General features: G+C 45.4%; 1 protein-coding gene across 1 annotated transcript in view; it reads left to right on the top strand.

The window, feature by feature from the left end:
• Dnah8 (dynein axonemal heavy chain 8) overlaps positions 1-19,094 on the top strand; it is a 225,044-nt gene that overhangs the window by 3,803 nt on the left and 202,147 nt on the right. Inside the window, exons 3-10 of the mRNA XM_038342351.1 lie at positions 919-1,003; positions 2,230-2,381; positions 6,100-6,289; positions 7,242-7,405; positions 10,048-10,224; positions 13,370-13,483; positions 13,654-13,761; positions 16,218-16,319. Coding sequence (XP_038198279.1) covers positions 919-1,003; positions 2,230-2,381; positions 6,100-6,289; positions 7,242-7,405; positions 10,048-10,224; positions 13,370-13,483; positions 13,654-13,761; positions 16,218-16,319 — 1,092 coding nt within the window. The remainder of the gene's footprint in view (positions 1-918; positions 1,004-2,229; positions 2,382-6,099; positions 6,290-7,241; positions 7,406-10,047; positions 10,225-13,369; positions 13,484-13,653; positions 13,762-16,217; positions 16,320-19,094) is intronic.

The raw sequence follows: 19,094 nt of genomic DNA, 5'->3' as shown, positions 1-19,094 counted from the left end.
TACCTTTGGTCTACACACACACACACACACACACACACACACACACACACACGTGCACATGCACCTTCCCGTGTCAGCCTTCCAGCCAACCAATCAACCAACAGACCAAGTATGCTGTTTGGTTTTTGCCAACTTGACATACCTGGGAAGAGAAATCTCCGTTGAAGAATAGCCTCAATCCGATTGGCCTGCGAGCACATCTGGGGATGGAACTTTTCTTGATGGCTTGCTAGTGTCAGAGGGCCCAGTGCACTGTGGGTAGTGCCATCCCTGGGTAGGTGGGCCCGGACTGAACAAGGAAGGTAGCTGAACAAACCAGGGGAAGCAAGCCACAAAGTAGTCTCTTCTTCAGGTCCTTCCTCCATGTTCCTGCCGCAAGGAAGCAATTCCTTCAATGATGGGCTGTAACCTGTAAGGTGAAATGATTTATTTTAATCTCCCCAAATGGCTTTTGGTCATGGTATTTCTCAACAGCAACGGAAAGCCAACCAGGACACCAAGCAATGAAATTTACCTGTCCTCCCTGCCGTCTCTAGTGGAGTTAAGTTAGTGGAGTGTCTGCCTTTTTTCACATGTTGCTGCTTTCTGATCTATCTATTCCCACCCTGCCCCCACCAGCTTTCTTTTCTACTTTTTAATTTTAATAGAGGATCTCTCTAAGTTACCTGGGCTGGCCATGAACTCACTCAGTATCCCAGACAGACCTGGAACCTGTGATCCTTCTGCCTCAGCTTCCCGAGTCACTGGGATCACAAACCTATGCCACCAGGCCTTTCAGGAAGGTCTTTATTATTTTCTCGATCTGAGAAGGGGCAGGGGGATTAACTAAGGTACTCGAAGCAGCACTACATGAGTTATTTCCCCGGAAAGCTGGTATCATTTTATTGATCCTCATTTTTTTTTTCTTTCATTTAACAGCTGGAGCCATTCAGCCGTTTTTTTGAGAAAGGCGGATGTAAGACACTGAAATTTTTATATCAGGAAGGAGAGGCTCCAGGTCTTGGTAAGGATGTTTTCTGAGGGCCCTGGGCTCCAAGTGAGCTGTCTAATGTTAAAGTATGGCCTAATTTTTCCTCTTAAGCTTAGAAGATTTCCACTTTTACAGCAAAAACTTGACCAGAAGCCCATGTTTTAAAAAAAAGTGTTTGAGGGGTTGGAGATGTGTCTCAGCTATTAAAAGCACTTGCAGCTCTTTCAAGGGGACCTAGGTTCATTTCCCGGCACCTACATGGTGGCTCCCAACCATCTGTAATTCCAGTTCCAGGGGATTTGATTCCCTCTTGTGACTTCCAGTGGCATTGCATGCATGTGGTACACAGGCATACGTGTTGGCAAAAAAAAAAAAAAAAAAAAAAAAAAAAAAAAAAAAAAAAAAAAAAAAAAACCACAGTGAAGTAAAAGAAATCTTTAAAAGCATTATCTTAAGAATACTCCAGGGTCATCAAGATGGCTCATCAGGTAAAGGCATCAGCCACTAAGCCTGGTAACTGGACTACAATCTAGGACCCCCGTGGTTGAAGGGAGAACCAGCTCCTACAGATTGTCTTCTGACCTCCATGTGTGCATGCTCCAACACGTATGTGTGCCAACACAAAATAAACGTAATTTAAAAATTCCATTTTCAGAAGCAATCATTTGAGACCTTGCTGTCATGATTTGGGAAGAGATATCAGAGACATTCCAACCTCTACTGGGAAATACACTTTTCCATTAGAATTTAATTGCAGTTTCCTGGAACAGGTGGACCATTTTGTCCATATGTTTTCAGATGACTTGAAGTAGTCACGATGCCTCTTTAGAGCCCAGCAGCTGCCCCTTGTGGCTCTGGCTCAATGTCTTACGGCTGTTGCAGCTATTAAATGCACATCTGGCTTTTCTATATTACTCCTAAGGTAATTAGCATGCAACCAGGTTGCGGTCCTTTTGTTTCAATAACTAGGTACTTGGGTTGTCCTTTCCCTCTCAGACTGCTTTTAAAAAATAGTGTGTGTGTCCACGTGTGTTGGTATGTATTCAGGTGCTCCTGCATGCGGGTGTGTGGGGGGGTACTGGGGCCAGAGGACAACTTCTGGTGGCATCCTCGGGAATACTGTCTGCCTGCTTTGAGACAGGTCCTTGCATCGGCCTACAACTTACCAATTAGGACAGACTGCCTGCTCGTTACGCAGTCACTTACCCAGCCGGCTCAGTTCTGGGGCTGTATGTTCAGTTCTCGGCGTTTGTTTTCAGAATGTGGCCGAACAATCACTGGCGTACCCAAAGGGGCAAAGATGATGAGGATATACGTGGACAACGCAGCTCCAGAGAAGCTGAAAGGACTGTGCGTGTTTTTTGTTCGCTGTCGTAATGACGTTGCCGTCAACTCTAAGACCATTTATGAGGTACGCTTTAAAACACCGGCAAGTTGTCCATGTTTCCCCAGTCCCTTTATCTCCGTTTCTATGTGGAAGACTGGATTGGGTTCCAAGAAAATGGCGTATTTGTGTACTCAAAGAAACTAAGGTACTGGCTTTACTAGAGCTGAGTTGTTGTCGTCCTATAGATACTGCCTTTAAAAGTTTGTTTTGAAAAGATTTGAAAGTTTATGTTTTTAAGACAGGGTTTCGTACAGCCCAGGCTGGCCTTGAACTCAAGCTGTAAGTATGTGTGCATATGGATATATATATATATATATTTTTTTTTTCAACGTCCTTGAACCCCTAGCCCCTCCCCTCCCACCTCTACTCTCTTCTCAAGGGCTGGGTTTGCAGGCATGCATTACTGTACTAACTTGTTTCCTGTTGGAGCAAATAAAATACTGGCCCAAAGCAGTCTGGGGAAGAAAGGGTTTATTTCCCTTCCTCTTCCAAATCCCAGCACAGCAACTGAGGAGAGTTGGGGCAGGACCTGAAGCAGAGACCACGGAGGAGCGCTGCCTATTGACTTGCTCCCCCACAGCTGGCTCAGCCTGCTTTCATACAGTGGGACCATCTGCCTAGGGGTGGCCCAGTGGATTGGGCCCTCCCACATCGATTAACCAGGAAAACGACTCTCATGCCCACAGCCCAGTCAGCCTGAGATAGTGGCTCAGTTGAGCTCCCCTCTTCCCAAGCGACTCTGGCTTATGTCGACTTGATGAAAATGAACCAGCACAGCCCTGAAGTCTATGAAAACTCGCTTCTTCTGTATGGTGTGCACAGAATTACCATGTGGCCACTTCAGGGACACATTCGCGTCTGTCCATACAGTCTTAAGTACTAGTTACTACACCTACTCTTTGCTCAGCCTTTTAAATTATCAGTCATTTTAGGAGAAGAGGGAACTGACTTCCGGTCTAGCCATTGCTAGCCTAGTCAGGGGCTGGACTGCAGGATGGAAACAGCAAGTAGAGTTATGGAGATGAGAATTTGCCTCCACGTTGTTTCCTTTGGCAAGTGGCTCATCCTTTCGGAGAAACGGGTGTGTCTGAACCTGGAACAGCGTCACCCTCTCTGCTGGCTCGTCGTGAGACCGCTGAAGGATAAACTGTACCTGTGTCGCCTGATTGGCTGTAGAGTCTCAAAAGGAGTCCATCCTGATTGGCTGTAGAGCCTCAAAAGGAGTCCATCCTGATTGGCTGTAGATCCTCAAAAGGCTCCCATCCTGATTGGCTGTAGATCCTCAAAAGGCTCCCATCCTGATTGGCTGTAGAGCCTCAAAAGGCTCCCATCCTGATTGGCTGTAGAGCCTCAAAAGGCTCCCATCCTGATTGGCTGTAGATCCTCAAAAGGGTCCCATCCTGATTGACTGTAGATCCTCAAAAGGAGTCCATCCTGATTGACTGTAGATCCTCAAAAGGCGTCCATCCTGATTGACCGTAGATCCTCAAAAGGCTCCCATCCTCTCTCTCATGTTCTTAGGGAGACTCGCTGCCTTGTGGAGTGGGCCGTGTAGCAAACCCACTGTAAATCACAACAGGCTTCTCTCCTATTTGGGATCAAAGACAGCCTGACGAGAGGTGGTTGAGGAGGGCACTTGTCCTCCCTGGACCCTTGTAGGTACTCCCCTGTGTCTCCCGTGGGTGAGATGTCCTCTGTCAGTTAGCGCCCTTCGTGAGGAATCTGCCTTTTCCCGCGGCTTGCTTTTCCCTTTCTAAACTCTTGTCTTACCAGGCCATCTCTGTGTCATCAATTTCAGTAATGCCCTGCTCTCCTCAATTTATCTATGACTCCGTGTGTTCTTCCCTTTCCTCTTCCTTTCCCCTTCCTCTCCCCGTTGCCTTCCACCTTCTCCCCTCTCCTCCCCTTCCTTGCCTTTCCTCCTCCCACCTTCTCTCTTCCCCCTGCCCTCTCCTCCTGACCCTCCTCTTCCCTCCCCTCTCTTCCTTTTCTTTTGTTCTGAGGATCTGCTAGCCAAGGGTTCTCCTACTCAGTTACACCTCCAGCCTTCTTTGATTTTGAAGGAAGGGTCTCACTATGTTACCCAGACTGACCTTGCTCCTAGGCTCCAGCGAACCTGCCCCAGTCTCCTGCGTACTACTGGGACTACTATTGTCTGTGGCCATTGCCTACTTATACTTTAGGTTTTTTAGGGAGGTGCAGTTGTGTGTGCACATAGATTAAAGAGGTATAGGTTCTTTGAGCCTTGTGATGCAGGGCTGACCTGTACCCCACTCCCCAGAAGGAGCCCTTGAGTCTGTTAGATGAGGCTGGAGAGTTGGCTCAGAAGATACTGCTCTTAGAGAGGACCCGAGTTCAATTCTCAGCACCCATATTGGGTGGCTCATAATCACCTTTAACTCCAGATGCAGGGGATCTGATACTTTCTCCTCTGGCCTTTGCAGTTGCTGCATTCATGGGCACAAACCTATGTATTTATGCACATTCTTAAAACAGTATAAACATGTTTAAAATCTCTTTTAGAATATTCTTTCATTTACCTCTGCATTGCTAAATTTAGGTAGCTCTACAGGTCTCCTTTTAACCATTTTAGGCATGATTGTAGGCTTTCCTCTATAGATGAGAATTTTGTTGTTGTTGTTTTTTTAAAGACAAAAACCAGGGTCTCACTGTGTAACGCTGGAACTCACTATGTAGATCAAGCTGCCACAGCCATCCACCTGCCTCTGCCTCCTGAATGCTGGGATTAAAAGTGTGCGCCACTATGCCTGGCAAATTTAAATCTAAATTTAAATCTGGCCCTCCCCCCCCCCCCCTTCCAGCTCTCCCTTCCTCTGACATGATTACATTCCTACTGCTTGGGTGAGTATTGGTTCATAATGATGTAAATGTAATCACAGCAGAGGCGTTATAGTGTACCAGCCATTTTCACAGTCACAACATCCAGGAAGAGAGAATGGGCATATAGTAAGGGGCCAGGCAGGACAGGATGCAGCCCAGAGACGTCCTCAATGACCCATTTCCCCCTATTTTGTACCACTTCTCCATATAACCGTCTTATTACAAAGGAATTTATCTGTGGATTGGTTCAGAGTCTTCCTGAGGTAGCCCTCTATGGAAACACATCACATACATACCCAGAGGCATGCTTCCCTCATCCCCTGGGCATCTCTCAAGTTGATGACAAAGATTCACGAGACTGTTTTCATGAACAGGGCACCTTATACTTGAGGATGTTCTTATGTGACAGGCTTGGTTGTCTTTCCCATGCCTCGGCTAGGTTCCAGGGCACAGTCCCTCCTCTTGGTAAAGTACAGAGGAAGGATTGGAGAGGTGGCTCAGCAGTTAGTAGCACTGGCTGCTCTTCCAGAGGACCTGGGGTTCAATTCCCAGCACCCACATGGGGCAGCTCACAACTGTGTGTAACCCCAGTTCCAGAAGACCCGACACCTTCACACATATATCCATGCATGCAAAACACCAATGCACATGAAATAAAATAAATTATTTTAAAAAATACAGTACAGAGGAAAACATGTCCAGGGAGACCTGGCAGGAATGGGCAGAATAGGGTCAGATGAAAGAGTGTTGGTTTTTGTGATCTAACGTCCGTAAGCGCTTAGCCCTCTCCCCTGTAGTTTACCAAATGTATCAACTGTTCACGGTGGCGAAAAGTGGCTTATGAGTTTTTTCTCAGTTCCTTAATGGATTAAACATGTAACCATTGAATACCACCTTTCAGGATGTGCTATTTACCGTCTTGGATGCATCAAAAGGGCTCTTGAAAGGGATCAAGAATATGCTTCAACACATATTTCTACCGGCTATTCTTGCAACCAACAACTGGGGCGCTTTAAACCAGTCCAAGCAGGGCGAATCTGAGAAGCATATTTTCACAGAAACCATCAATAGATACCTTTCATTTTTAGATGGTAAGTGTAAGAATTAATGTTTGGTAAACACTCAACATGAGACCGTTAGCTGCAAAGTACATTACTGGAAACAGGGATTAGAGAAGGAGTCTCCAAAGGGAGGTGGTAATAGAAGTCCCCAGGAGACCTAGAGATAAGAGGGGAAACATGAGAAACCCTCATTACTAGGGAGCTCTGCAGGTAAAAGAGTAAGGGGAATCTCTTCTTGTTCTTGGTCAAAAGTTTGCCACTAAAATATATGTACTTATGCTGGAGAGATGGCTCAGCAGTTAAGAGCATTTGCTGCTTTTGTAAAAGACCCAGGCTTGGTTTCCAGTACCCACATGGGACCTCACCACCTCCTGTAACTCCAGTTCCAGAGGATCCAATGCCCCCTTCTGGCCTTCATGGGTATTGCATACATGTGGTGCATGTGCATATACTCATGTACACACATACATATACATTGAAAATAAATACTTTTAAACTGTGCTTTATGGTGATTTCTCTAAAATGTGCTTTTATCACTTATTGCAAAAATATGCAACTTTATTCATAAGTCAACTCACAACTTTTTTTTTCTTTTCTTTTTGAGACAGGGTCTCATGTAGCCTTGTTTTGAAGTCCCTTTGTAGCCCAGGATGGCCTTAAACTCCTGATCCCTGATCCACTTTCACAAATATGGGGTGAAACCCAGTATGCCTGTTTTATGTGGTGCTGGGGATCAAACTCAGGGTTTTATGCATGCTAGGAGAGCACTCTACCAATTAAGCTACATCCCTGCCTGTAGAATTGTATCTTTTTAAAGCACTCTATCCTGTAAGTTTCTCTAAATATTGCAGCTGTTGATATTTAATGTTGCTATTTAATGTATGGGCACTTCTTTATACTGTATCATTTCCTTCTTTATACTGTATCATTTTCTTCTTTATACTTGTATCATTTCCTTCTTTATACTGTATCATTTTTTTAGGTGCTAGAATAAGCATCGAGGGCACAGTGATGTTAAAGAAGGTAGACAATATCGACTTCTCCAAACTGCATACCTTTGAAGAAGTCACAGCTGCGGCGAGCAACTCCGAGATGGTGCATCAGCTGGAGGAGGTGCTGATGATGTGGTACAAGCAGATCGAGCAGGTGAGGCCACTCCGTTTCCCCTCCAGTCTCAGGTTTATGGGTCCTAAACAGGACATTGTATCCCTGGTTGCTTGTGTTTTGCTAACACTCCCCATGAAAGACAGGGAGGGAGAAAATGACAGTGACCAGCTACAGAGATCAACACTGCGTAAGAACATCCTGGGTGACAAATGGGAGTCTGTTGCTGCTGTGATTTCTCTAATCATAGCAACGTTTCAATACCAAGTCCACAGCAGCAAAAACAAACAAGAACATAGCATATGTCAAAATTGCTGGGGCCGTGGAGGGAGCTTAGTGGTTGAAGTGCTTGTCCTGCGAATGTGAGTGCTCGGGTGCAGCCCTGCTGCCTAGATAAAAGGCTGGTGAGTCAGGGCGAGGTGGCGAGTGCCTTTAATCCCCCTGCACTTGGGAGGCAGACACAGGTGGATCTCTTGTGAGTTCAAGGTCAGCCTGGTGTGCAAAGAGATTTTCAGGAGAAACCCTGTCTCCAAAAACAGCCACCAACAACAGAAAAGACAGGTGTATTGGCTTACACTCATAATCCCAGGACTGGGAGAACGGAGATGGGTAGATCCCTGACACTGGCCAGATGGTCTAGCCTAATTGGTGATCCCCGGGACCCAGTGAGAGACCCAGTCTCAAAACCAAGCATATGGTGCCACGGGAATGACAACGGGGTTGTCTTCTGGCTTCCATTCAGCCTGCGTCCGTAAGGGCACGCACACTCACAGACTAATAGAGATGCAGATCTTGAGAAGGGCAGACCCCTTCCGAAGTCCTTGCCTCCAAATACCATCACACTGGATCAGGCCTCAGCGTATGAGTTTGGCGGGGGAGCATCAGCATCCAGCCCGTTGCCATGCCAAGGGTATCATCACCTTTCAAACCCCACACCATCATGTCACAATCCCTTCCATCCATTTCCCGTTGGCTCAAGTGCATTTTGTCCATCCTCTAACTGATGTCTGGTAGTCCTCTACAAAGACGGGAGAGATGGCTCAACACTCGGGGACACCTGTTGCTCTTGCAGAGGACATGAGTTTAGTTCTCAGCACCCACAGAGCCCCTCACAGCCACCTGTAACTCCAGGGGATCCGATGCCCTTCTCTGACTTCCATGGGTACTACAATGTATATGGTTCACCGTCATACATGTAAGCAAACACGCATATTCATAAAATAAGTCTTAAAAAGGAAGTGACCTTAGATGGCAGAAAGACCTACTTAAAAAAAGAAATTGTATTTTGTTTGATAGACTTTTCAATATTTGAATTATATCTGTTATCCATTATTTAAGGAAGTAGAGAGGTTTAATCTTCCATTCCCTCAGTAAGTCACTTCTACTTTTGCTGTTACAAAGGACAGTAATGCATATGCAATAGTGGTCTTTGCCTAGACTTCCTTTACGTGCGCTCAGGAGTCTCTCGGTGGAATCCCTCTGAGCATTTGAGTAGAGGGCTCTTACTGAATAGTATTGTGCCCTCCAAATAATGATTATTGTAGTTTTGCTTCCAGTACTGTGGTAAAACACCCTGACAAAAAAAGCAGGGCTGGGAATGCATCTTATGGTAGAGTGATTGTCTCACACATATAAAACCCTAAGTTTAATTCCCAGCCACACACACACATACACACACCACACACACACATGCACACACACACACGCACACACACGTGCACACACGCACGCACGCACACACTCACCCAAGTAAATCAAGGAGGAAAGGGCTCACAATTCCAAGTACCTACACACCACTGTAGGAAAGTCAAGGCACCAAGAATCTGAAACAGCTAGTCATGAAACATCCATCGTTAAGAGCAGAATGAAATAAATGCATGCTTACTCATGCTCAGGTTCCTCCCTACCCATATATATAGAGGATATATACACATATATATATATGTGTATATGTATATATACATACATACACACATACACACACACACACACACACACACACACACACACACACACACATATATATATATAAAATCTCCTTACATTGTCCAGGATCCCTTGCCTAGGGAATGGTGCCACCACGGTGGACCGGGTGGGTCTTCCCACACATTAGTTAAGGCCAGCCTGCTCAAGGCTATTCCTCACTGAGTCTTATGTGACAATCAAAGATAACTGGCACGGTGGTGGTTGAGTTGATTTATGTGCTTTACAGAAGCATATGGCTGCTCTCATTTCTTCAAGCCGTTGGTTATAGCTGGGATCGTCAGATTGCCCTTGTATCAGGTGTGCACTGCCGTTTTGATTGACTTTGCACTATCCTGAATATGACTGAAGTTGAGCATATTAAATAGCTGCTTAGGCGTCTTCTCTGTTGACTTGCCTGTCCAAATCCTTTGCTTAGTTTTCATTTGAATTGCCTGGTGCTATCTCATTGAACTGCTGGACTTTGTTTACATAATCTTTCCCAATCTTAATTCTTTGTTGTTCCCCACTATGTCATGTCTTTTCATTTGGCGGAGTGTCTTTAGAGATACTAAAGTTTGAAATTTTAACAATGTTTATTTTGTTTTATTATGTGTATAAGTGTTTGTTTTGCCTGTGTGTATGTATGTGTGACATGCCAGCAGTACCCATGGCAGCCAGAAGAGGGGGCTACAGATAGTTGCGTGATTACTCAATTGCAGGTCCTTATTGAGAGTGAGCAGATGAGAAAAGAAGCCGATGATTCGGGTCCACTCACTGAACTGGAGCACTGGAAGCGTATGTCAGCCAAGTTCAACTACATCATCGAGCAGATTAAAGGGTCCAGCTGCAAGGCCGTCATAAATGTGCTAAACGTTGCACACTCCAAGCTGTTAAAGGTAAAAGGTCTTCCGTTGTAAACCTGGGTGTACTTTAGAACACCTTACCAGAAAATTACCCTTATCAAACGGTTTCTTAAGGTCTCGGGGCATATTGTGTGTGTATACCACGTAGATATGCCCCACGGAGGCCACAATGTTGGGTCCCCTGTAGCTGTCGATACAGGCAGTTGTGAGCCACATGGCATGGGAGCTGGGGACCAGATTCAGAGCAGCAAGCACAATGAGCTGCTGAGCCATCTCTCTGCCTTCCACCTCACTCACTAAATAGGTGAGGCTGGCTGGCCAGTGAGCCCCAGATATTCGCCTGGCTCTGGCTCCCCAGCTCTGGGATGACATGTGTTCCACTGCACCCCGCTTTTTTGACATGGGTTCTGGGGGGTCAAATGCAGGTCTTACTTTTATAGACACTTTAATGTCGAAACTCTTGCCCCCATGCCACAAGGATCCATCGTTCTTGCATGTTCATACTTTCGTAAACATCTTGACGTAACACTGCAGATAGTTTAAGTCAGCAGTTATTCCTACTGTGCTATAGAAAAGCCAGAATGAGTTCCTGCTGCCGAGTTGTACTTTTGGGGTCCTCTCCAGTCTTTTGTGGCCACCATTCCGTTGTGTTCTGTGGCATTAGATGGTTTCTCTTTACACAGCAGGCACGTATTTAGAAGTGTGAAGCTTTTGAATCAGGCTTTCTTGTATACCATCGTAGTTTCCAGTTGATAAAACCAAGATTTATTTCTCAGTTTTGACAGTTCATCTATGGAGTGCCATCCAGAGAAGTGATCATTTTTGTTTTGAAAGTGTTTGGGGAATTGTAAATCAGTGTAGACTTGCTGTGGTATAGAGCAGCTCTGGGGAGATGGCTCAGCTGTTAAGAGCACTTGGTGGCTCTTACAGAGGATCTGGTTGTACATGGTTTCAAACAATCATCCCTAACCCCAGCTCCAGGGTGTCTGATATTCTCGTCTAGCCTCCTTGGGAGCTGCACACATGTGGTTTCACAGACATACATGCAGACAAACACTCCACACATAAAATAAGAATGAACCTTACAATAATAATAATACCAATAATAATAATGATGATGATGATAACTACATGGAAAGACAAAAGCAAACGTTCTGCACAGCATACATTTCCCCACACCTCCTTTCCACTGCTTTTCCTTGGGATCATTTTATTATTTTTTTAAGATTTATTTCTAATTTATGCATACACATGTTTCACCTGCCTGCATGTGTGTGCACTACATGAGTGTCTGATGTCTGCAGAAGTCAGAGGAAGGCATTAGGTTCCTTAGAGTTATAATTAGAAGCAGTTGTGAGCTGTCATGTGGGTGCTGGGAATCGAACCCTGGTCTACTACAGCACGCAGTGCTCTAACCACTGAGCCATTTCTCCAGCCTCCCTAACAGATCATTATAATTTAGTTGAGCTTAATGCTTTCCATATTCTTATTCTCTGTCTCCTTAAAATTTGTATTTCTCTGTATGAAAATGCAATAATGCTTTTTTCTCTTTTGTAAAATGTTTAGACAGTAGGTATAAAACAAATGTCTTTCCATTGTATCACATCCCCCCCCCCCACTTCTCATTCTTGATTCTGAAAGATAACACAATGCTCTCGTCTTCCAAATTCCCACCACGATGACCCGCTGAGCTCTGCCTTACAGTATTAGAAGGCTTCTCTAGCCCACAGCTCCGAGCTCTCCCAGACTCCACAGGCCAGTTTGTAAGGCCTCAGCACCACATGGTCAGGTTCACTGCAGCCGTGACCTCCTGTCTCTGACACTAGCTTTCTGAGTCTCTCAGCACTAAGATAATGGAAGGAGGGAGGCTTCATCTTGGCTCATGGTTTCAGAAGTATCAGCCCATCCTTGCAGCGCAGGCCTGGTGGAGCTCACAGTAGCAGGAGCGGGTGGCAGAGGTTTTAACATGCTCTGGACCAGGACACAGAGAACATAAGCTGGCATATGTGGAGGCCTTCCTGTCTCTATCAGTCAGGCCCCAGCTCCCAAAGCAGTGGTTCTCATCCTCTAGGGTGTGACCCCTGGGGTCAAATGACCCTTTCACAGGGGTTACCTAAGACCATCAGAACACACAGATATCTACACATGATTTGCAACAGTAGCAACATTACAATTATGAAGTAACAATGAAAATAATTTGATAGTTGGGGGTTACCAGGGCATGAAGAATTGTATTAAAGGGTCACAGCATTAGGAAGGCCGAGAACCACTGTCCTGAAGCCTCTCTGTAGCATTCAGAATAATCCAATAAGTTGAGAACCAAGCATTGAAAACACGAGCCTTTGAGCCACATTTCTGATTCAGAGTTCAACAAGTTGGAAGAAAATGTTGATTTCCAACCGAGTCCCATTTTGCTAATAAGTATATTTTCTTTGAGCCATGTTCTAATAGTGTGGCTGACTGTGGAAGATTCAGAACTTAATGTCGTAAGTACCCATTATGGGAAAATCACTCTAGGTAGAAGCAGGTCCAGTCCAAGCCTATAGACAGGTTGTTAATTACAAAGGATTAACTTTATTTTCAGCCAGTCATTTAACATGCTTGTAATGTCGTCTTAAGTTCTATGAGAAAAGAATATACCAGGGGCTGGAGAAATTGCTCAGTGCAATTAACTACTCTTCCGAAAGACCCTAGTGTGGTTCCTACCATCCATATCAGGTGGCTCACAAGCACCTGTAATTCCAGCTCCAGTGAACCCTCTTCTGGCCTCCTAAGGTAACCTAAAATTGTGCACCCAACCCCCCATATACACATACTTTAAAAATAAAAGTAAATCATTTTCTTAAAAAAAGATTTATTTATGTTTATTGGTGTGTGGGCAGGTATGTTTGCACATCAAAAGAGTTAAGATCTTATGGGACAGTTATAAACAGTTGTCAGCTACCATGTGGGTGCCAGGAATTGAACTCAGGACCTCTGGAAGTATAGCCAGTGTTCTTAATCACTGAGTCATCTCTCCAGCCCAAGTAAATCTTTTTCAAAATAAAAAAAAGTACCAGTCACACTTTAATATTTTTTCAGTGTATGTTTGCTCAGGGGAAACAGTTTGAATTTTAGGACTAAGTTGAAGCCCACCAAGATGTGTGGGTTGAATTCTTACGCAATTTTGATTCCGTAGAACTGGCGTGATTTGGATGCCAGAATCACCGACACAGCAAATGAATCCAAAGATAACGTCCGGTATTTGTACACCCTGGAGAAAGTCTGCCAGCCCCTCTATAACTACGACCTGGTGAGTATGCTCCTGAAGGGGGTGTGGCTTGGAATCTAAAACGTTGAAGAAGTGTGGTTTCTAAAATTAACTTGTGTAACTGAAGCATTTGGCCATGGTGTTTTATCTCAGCAAGGGGAAGCAAACCAGAATGGCATGTATGATAGAGTTCATTCCGGTGTCTCCATTAGGTTTCCATGGCACATGGAATACAGAACTTGATTAATGCCATCAGGATGATTCACAGCGTGTCGAGGTACTATAACACATCAGAAAGGATGACCTCTTTATTCATCAAGGTGAGATTCCTTCTTCTTTTCTTCTTCTTCTTCTTCTTCTTCTTCTTCTTCTTCTTCTTCTTCTTCTTCTTCTTCTTCTTCTTCTTCTTCTTCTTCTTCTTTTCCTCCTCCTTCTCCTCCTCCTCCTCTTCCTCCTTCTTCCTTATTATTATTATTGAGTGTATGTATGTAAGGTGTGTGTGTAGCAGGGCGCAGTTGTGCTACAGAAACTTGTGGAGGTCAGAGGACATCATTGCTGGGTCTGGTTCTCTCTCTACCTTTACACTGTCCCTTGGATTGAACTCAGGCCGCTTGGCTTGAGGCGCAAGGACCTTGACTTGCTGAGTTATCCCGCCAGCCCATCATGGTGAGTTTCTAATGGAAGCCACATAGAGGGTCCTGTGAAACAGTTCATAGTTCTTTTCATTTGAGCCACAGGAGGGAGCTGGGAAGTTTGGGGACCCTCAGAGATCTGGATTTTCAAACTTCCATGTAGGGGTAGGATGGGGTGGAAGTGGGAGTAAATTTTGGGGTGGAGTGTGGTGGGGTGGGGGGTCTCAATTGGAGTCAGTTGTAGTAGGAGTAATAACGAGTGTCCTTCTCCTGCCGGAGCTCAGCTCCAGGCTTTTTGCTTAAAGGTCGCTGCTCTCTTCAGTTCAGTCATTCCAAGTACTTTCTTTCACGCCTACCCAGTAGATAAGCTTCAGTTTGTTTTAAATGCTCATGTCATATCACGTGGTTAATTATTTTAGAGACTTTAAAAAATTATCCAAGAAGCATTTACATAGAATCGAATTAGATGTGTAAAAGCACACGTCAGTTCTATAAAAGGAAATAGGGATCTAGCTACACGCTGCACCCCAGATGACCAGGGGAATGAATCCTCTTGGCCCTTTGGCTTCCTTCTTGTTACCAGTGCTCCCAGTTGAGATCTTTCTTGGTTCCAGATTATTAACATTTTTTCAACATTGTGAACCAGAACATGATGGTTGGTTGTAATGTCAACTTGACATAAGTTAGGATTCTCTGGATTCTTTTTTTCTTTTTCCTTTTGGTTTTTCGAGACATGGTTTCTCAGTGTAGCTTTGGCTGTCCTGGAAACTCTCTCTGTAGACTAGGCTGTCCTTGAACTCATAGAGATCCTCTAGCCTCTGTCTTCCGCTACCACCCCTAGTACCACCCCTGTTTGTTTGTTTGTCTGGATTCTTAACGGGGGAATTTTCTCTATAGCACTGACCTGGAGGCAAAACTTTGGAGCATTTTCTTGATTGTTGGTTGCTGCGGGCGGGTTCAGCCCATTGTGGATAGCTCTATCCCTGGGCTTGTGGTCCTGGGTTCTATAAGAAAGCAGGCTGAGCAAGCCATGAGGAGCAAGCTAGTAAACAGCACCACTCCGTGGCTTCTGCATCAGCTCCTCCTTCCATCCCTGACGTCCCTCACTGGAGGACAGCGTGTGGAAACGGAGCTGTAATAAAACCCCTTCCTCCTCAGGCTGCTTTGGGCCAGTGTTTCCTCACGGCAGCAGAAACACTAACTGAGGCAACTAATCAGACTAATGATTAAATATTGCAAGTTTCTTTGATCACTGATGGTTTTTGTAACTTGTACATAGCTTCACTTTGGGATTTACTTTTTCTTTTGCTGCAAAAAAAAAAAAAAAAAAAAAAAACCAACCCTGGGGCCAGAGAGATGGTTCAGCAGGCATTTGCTCCAGAGCCTACTGTTGAAGTTGCTCTCTGTCTGCCTTGCAGGGCCGTGACTAAGGCTGAACTCACATTATTACCAAACTTTAGCATTCCTAGAGTGATCATCCCTCTCCAATCATGCCCTACATGTCTGTGGATGTGATCTTGCATGCATTATGCATTTAAAAACTCCCCCAGGTTCTCTGTATGTACTGAACACCATTTTCTTCTCCTCTCCCTCTCTCCCCCCTCTTTCTCTGTCTCCGCCTTTCTCATTCTATCTCTCAGCCTCTCTGCTAAGGTCCTAGAATTCTCAAAGTGGCCTCAAATTCTCTTATGTACTAGAAGACATGAATTACCTTTAACCTCTGACCCCCTGCCTTTGCTCCTGAGTGCTGATTACAGTCTGCACCTGTTCTGAGTGATGCTCAGGGAGGAAGGAGCCCAGGGCCTTGAGCTTGTTAGGCAAGCAGTCTCCCATTGGTCTATAATCCTTCTCCTAACCATCTTGTGAAGGCTAGCCATCATTACTTTGGACTAGGTCAGGGTCTAAATAGACGTGTGCGGGACAGATGGAAAATGTGCTTGACTTTGGGACTCATGGCCCCAATGACCTAATTGCAGTAGGCAAATGTGACTTTGGGGTTTCTTTATTTTGATTGAATTTGTGTTTTTTTTTTTTAATTGTGATTTATTTACTCTATAAGCTTATTTATCATCACATTGATCATATATATTATGTTTCCCAAAGTCGTTTACCTACGGCTACTTTGTACCCTACCCTTACTTTAGGTCACAAACCAGATGGTGACAGCGTGCAAAGCGTATATCACTGATGGAGGAACAAACCATGTGTGGGACCAGGAAACCCCGGCCGTCCTCAAAAAGATCCAGGTTTGTAAAAGTCCTTTATTCCCATCAGGTTCTCACCTGCCAGTTCAGTGTTGTTTACTCTGCTCATTCATAAAACATGGCTCACTGGGAAGCTGTCGTGAGTGGCGTAGTGTGAGAACATGAACAAGGATTGTCACTGATACACCACTCCGGTGGGGCTAGACGGCTCGGCAGTACAGAGTGCTGTAACTCATCTCAGGGGGCCCAAAGCCTTTGCTCCTGTGGGCACCTGCACATGAGTGCAACCCCTCCCCTGTAATTAAAAATAAGCCTTTGATGTGTCGCCGTGGCAACGAGAGGAGCAGGTCAAAGTGGTGGAGGACTGGGGAGACTTGACAGGCTCCAGCAGGTTTGTCATTCTGGACTCTAACACTCACCTCTCCTATGGAGCAGGGATGGCTGCTCCACCCCAGGCCCCTCTCCCATGCTAAGTATCTGTGATCAAACTACAATAGAGAAACAGGAAGCTGAGCCTTGAATCCTAGAACCGGACAAATTGAGCTAAGGGTGTAGTTAGCGAAGCCTGCCTGAGTCTCTGTGTCTCATCTCAGACACCACAGAAAAGGGGGCTTGGAGGCACACACTTGTGTCCCCAGCACGGCTGGTAGAGATGGAAGGATAGGGAATTCTAGGTCAGCCTTGGCTACACAGTGAGTTTGAGACCAGCCTGGGCTACATGAGATCCTGTCTCACACAACAGCAACAAAAGGTAGAGAAATCAGTGGCCAATGCGGAAACTGTTCAGAGGACTCTCCTGCAGTTACCTGGAGAGGTTGTAAGCATCTCCACTCCCCACATAGAGTCCAGGCAGAGTTATCACCCATCATACAGACACAGATTGTTTTTCTGGTGTCAAGAGCACTAATCGACAAAGAAAAGAATCGTCAAACGCCGAGCCCTCATAAGAGAGCTGAGAAGCAGAACAGCTCGCAGTAACTTACAAAAGGACAGGGCCTAAGGTGCCTACAGCGACAGGAAGATGCCTTCAGGGTGACTTGAAAGTCCACACACAGCTTTCACCGTTTGACAGCAGAACACGAGTTTTGGAAGAAGCTTTGAAATGTGTCCAGAGAATACCTTTAAAACGCGGTGAAGAATAAAGTAAAAAAATAAATAAAAGAAGTCACCCCTGCGAGGGTAAGATCATTTATCAGAAGGGATGAGCTGAGCCAGTTAAAATGGAGTGTCAGCCTAAGCAAGAAAAAAATTCTCAGAAAAATGGGAATGTTCCGGAGCCAGTGCTGAGGGCAAGGACAGCCAAGAAATAGCTGAACGACTGTCTTAGTCAGAGTCCTACTGCTGTGAAGAGACACCATGACCGTGGTTACTCTGGTAAAGGAGAACATTTAACTGGGGCTGGCTTACAGGTTCAGTGGTCTAGTCCATTATCCTCATGTCGGGAAGCATGGTGGCTTGCAGGCAGACATGGTGCTGGAGGAGGAGCTAGGAATTCTACAAGCGAATCAGCAGGCAGCAGGAAGAGAACTAGCGCTTCTGAGACCTAAAAGCTACTTGATGCACCTACTCCAACAAAGCCACGCCCACTCCAACAAGGCCACACCTCCTAATGCGGCTCCCTATGCATTCAGATGTCTCTGGCGGCCATTCTTAGTCAAAGCACCACACTGAGAAGCTTTGCTGTGTGTGTATTTAAAAAATAAAACTAGCTGAGAAACTGGGTGTACAGCTTTAATCCCAGCATTCAGGAGTCAGAGGCAAGTGGATTTCTGTGAATTCAAGGCCGACCCCGTCTACATAGATCAACCAGGGCTATGTAGTAGGACCCCCGCCTTAACAAAAGAAGTTATCAATGCAAATTCTTCATGTTGTGTATTCACGGATGTAACAAATGCAGGTGCCGACCACATGGGGATGCATGCCTGGAATACCCAGGAGGCCGAGTCAGGCTAACCACAAATTTGAAGCCAGACTGGGCTATGTAGTGAGAGACTGTCATAAACAACAACAAAAACCAGCATGCTGGTACAAATATGGATGCCAGCTGAATACCGATATCGTCATGGAAAATTTCCAAGCCTCTGGGAGATTTTTATGATTTTTTTCTTTTTCTTATGTTTCCTGAGAATTTTATACGTGCTTACAATGAAATATGATAGAATCTGCTCACCCCCCATTTCCCCTCCAACCTCCTCTCTATTCCCTCCAGCAGGTCTTCTCCCAACTTCCTGTGTTTTGTTTTTGTTTGTGACTCACTGAGTTTAGTCAGTGCTGCCCATGTGTGTGGTGGTGTGGTATGGGTCTCCTAGTAGCAGGAGAACCCGACCTATGGCCACACCCTTCTCGAACAATGAATCCCCGGCCCCCTACAGCTATAAACTGTCAGTTGCTCTTCTAAGGGGTGGGGCCTGGAGCTTCCCCACCGTTGGATGCCTGAATTTTAACTGGCTTGATCTATTTCTTTTTCTTTTGGATTTTCAAGACAGGGTTTCTCTGTGTAACAATCCCAGCTGTCCTGGAATTCGCTTTGTAGACCAGGGTGGCCTCGAACTCACAGAGCTATGGGTGTCCCCTGTAGAGCTGAGCACCCAGACTCTTCCCTCAGCATTCTGGTCCTGCTGCAGCTCCCCACTGCTGCCTGCCCAGTGCACAGACAAGCTCCTGTGGCCCGCGTCGAGAGAGGCACGTGACTATGAGTATCAACACGAAGAATCAGGAGGCTGTTCACCCGCACGACCATTTATTTCACTTAATTAGCCGTGAAAGTATAAAACCAAAAGCTAATGTCATGCTTTGGTGAGGGGTGAGTTAAAAAGG

This window comes from Arvicola amphibius, chromosome 9 (assembly GCF_903992535.2).
Source record: "Arvicola amphibius chromosome 9, mArvAmp1.2, whole genome shotgun sequence".
Lineage (NCBI taxonomy): Eukaryota > Metazoa > Chordata > Mammalia > Rodentia > Cricetidae > Arvicola > Arvicola amphibius.
This window is presented reverse-complemented; position numbering and strand designations above follow the sequence as displayed.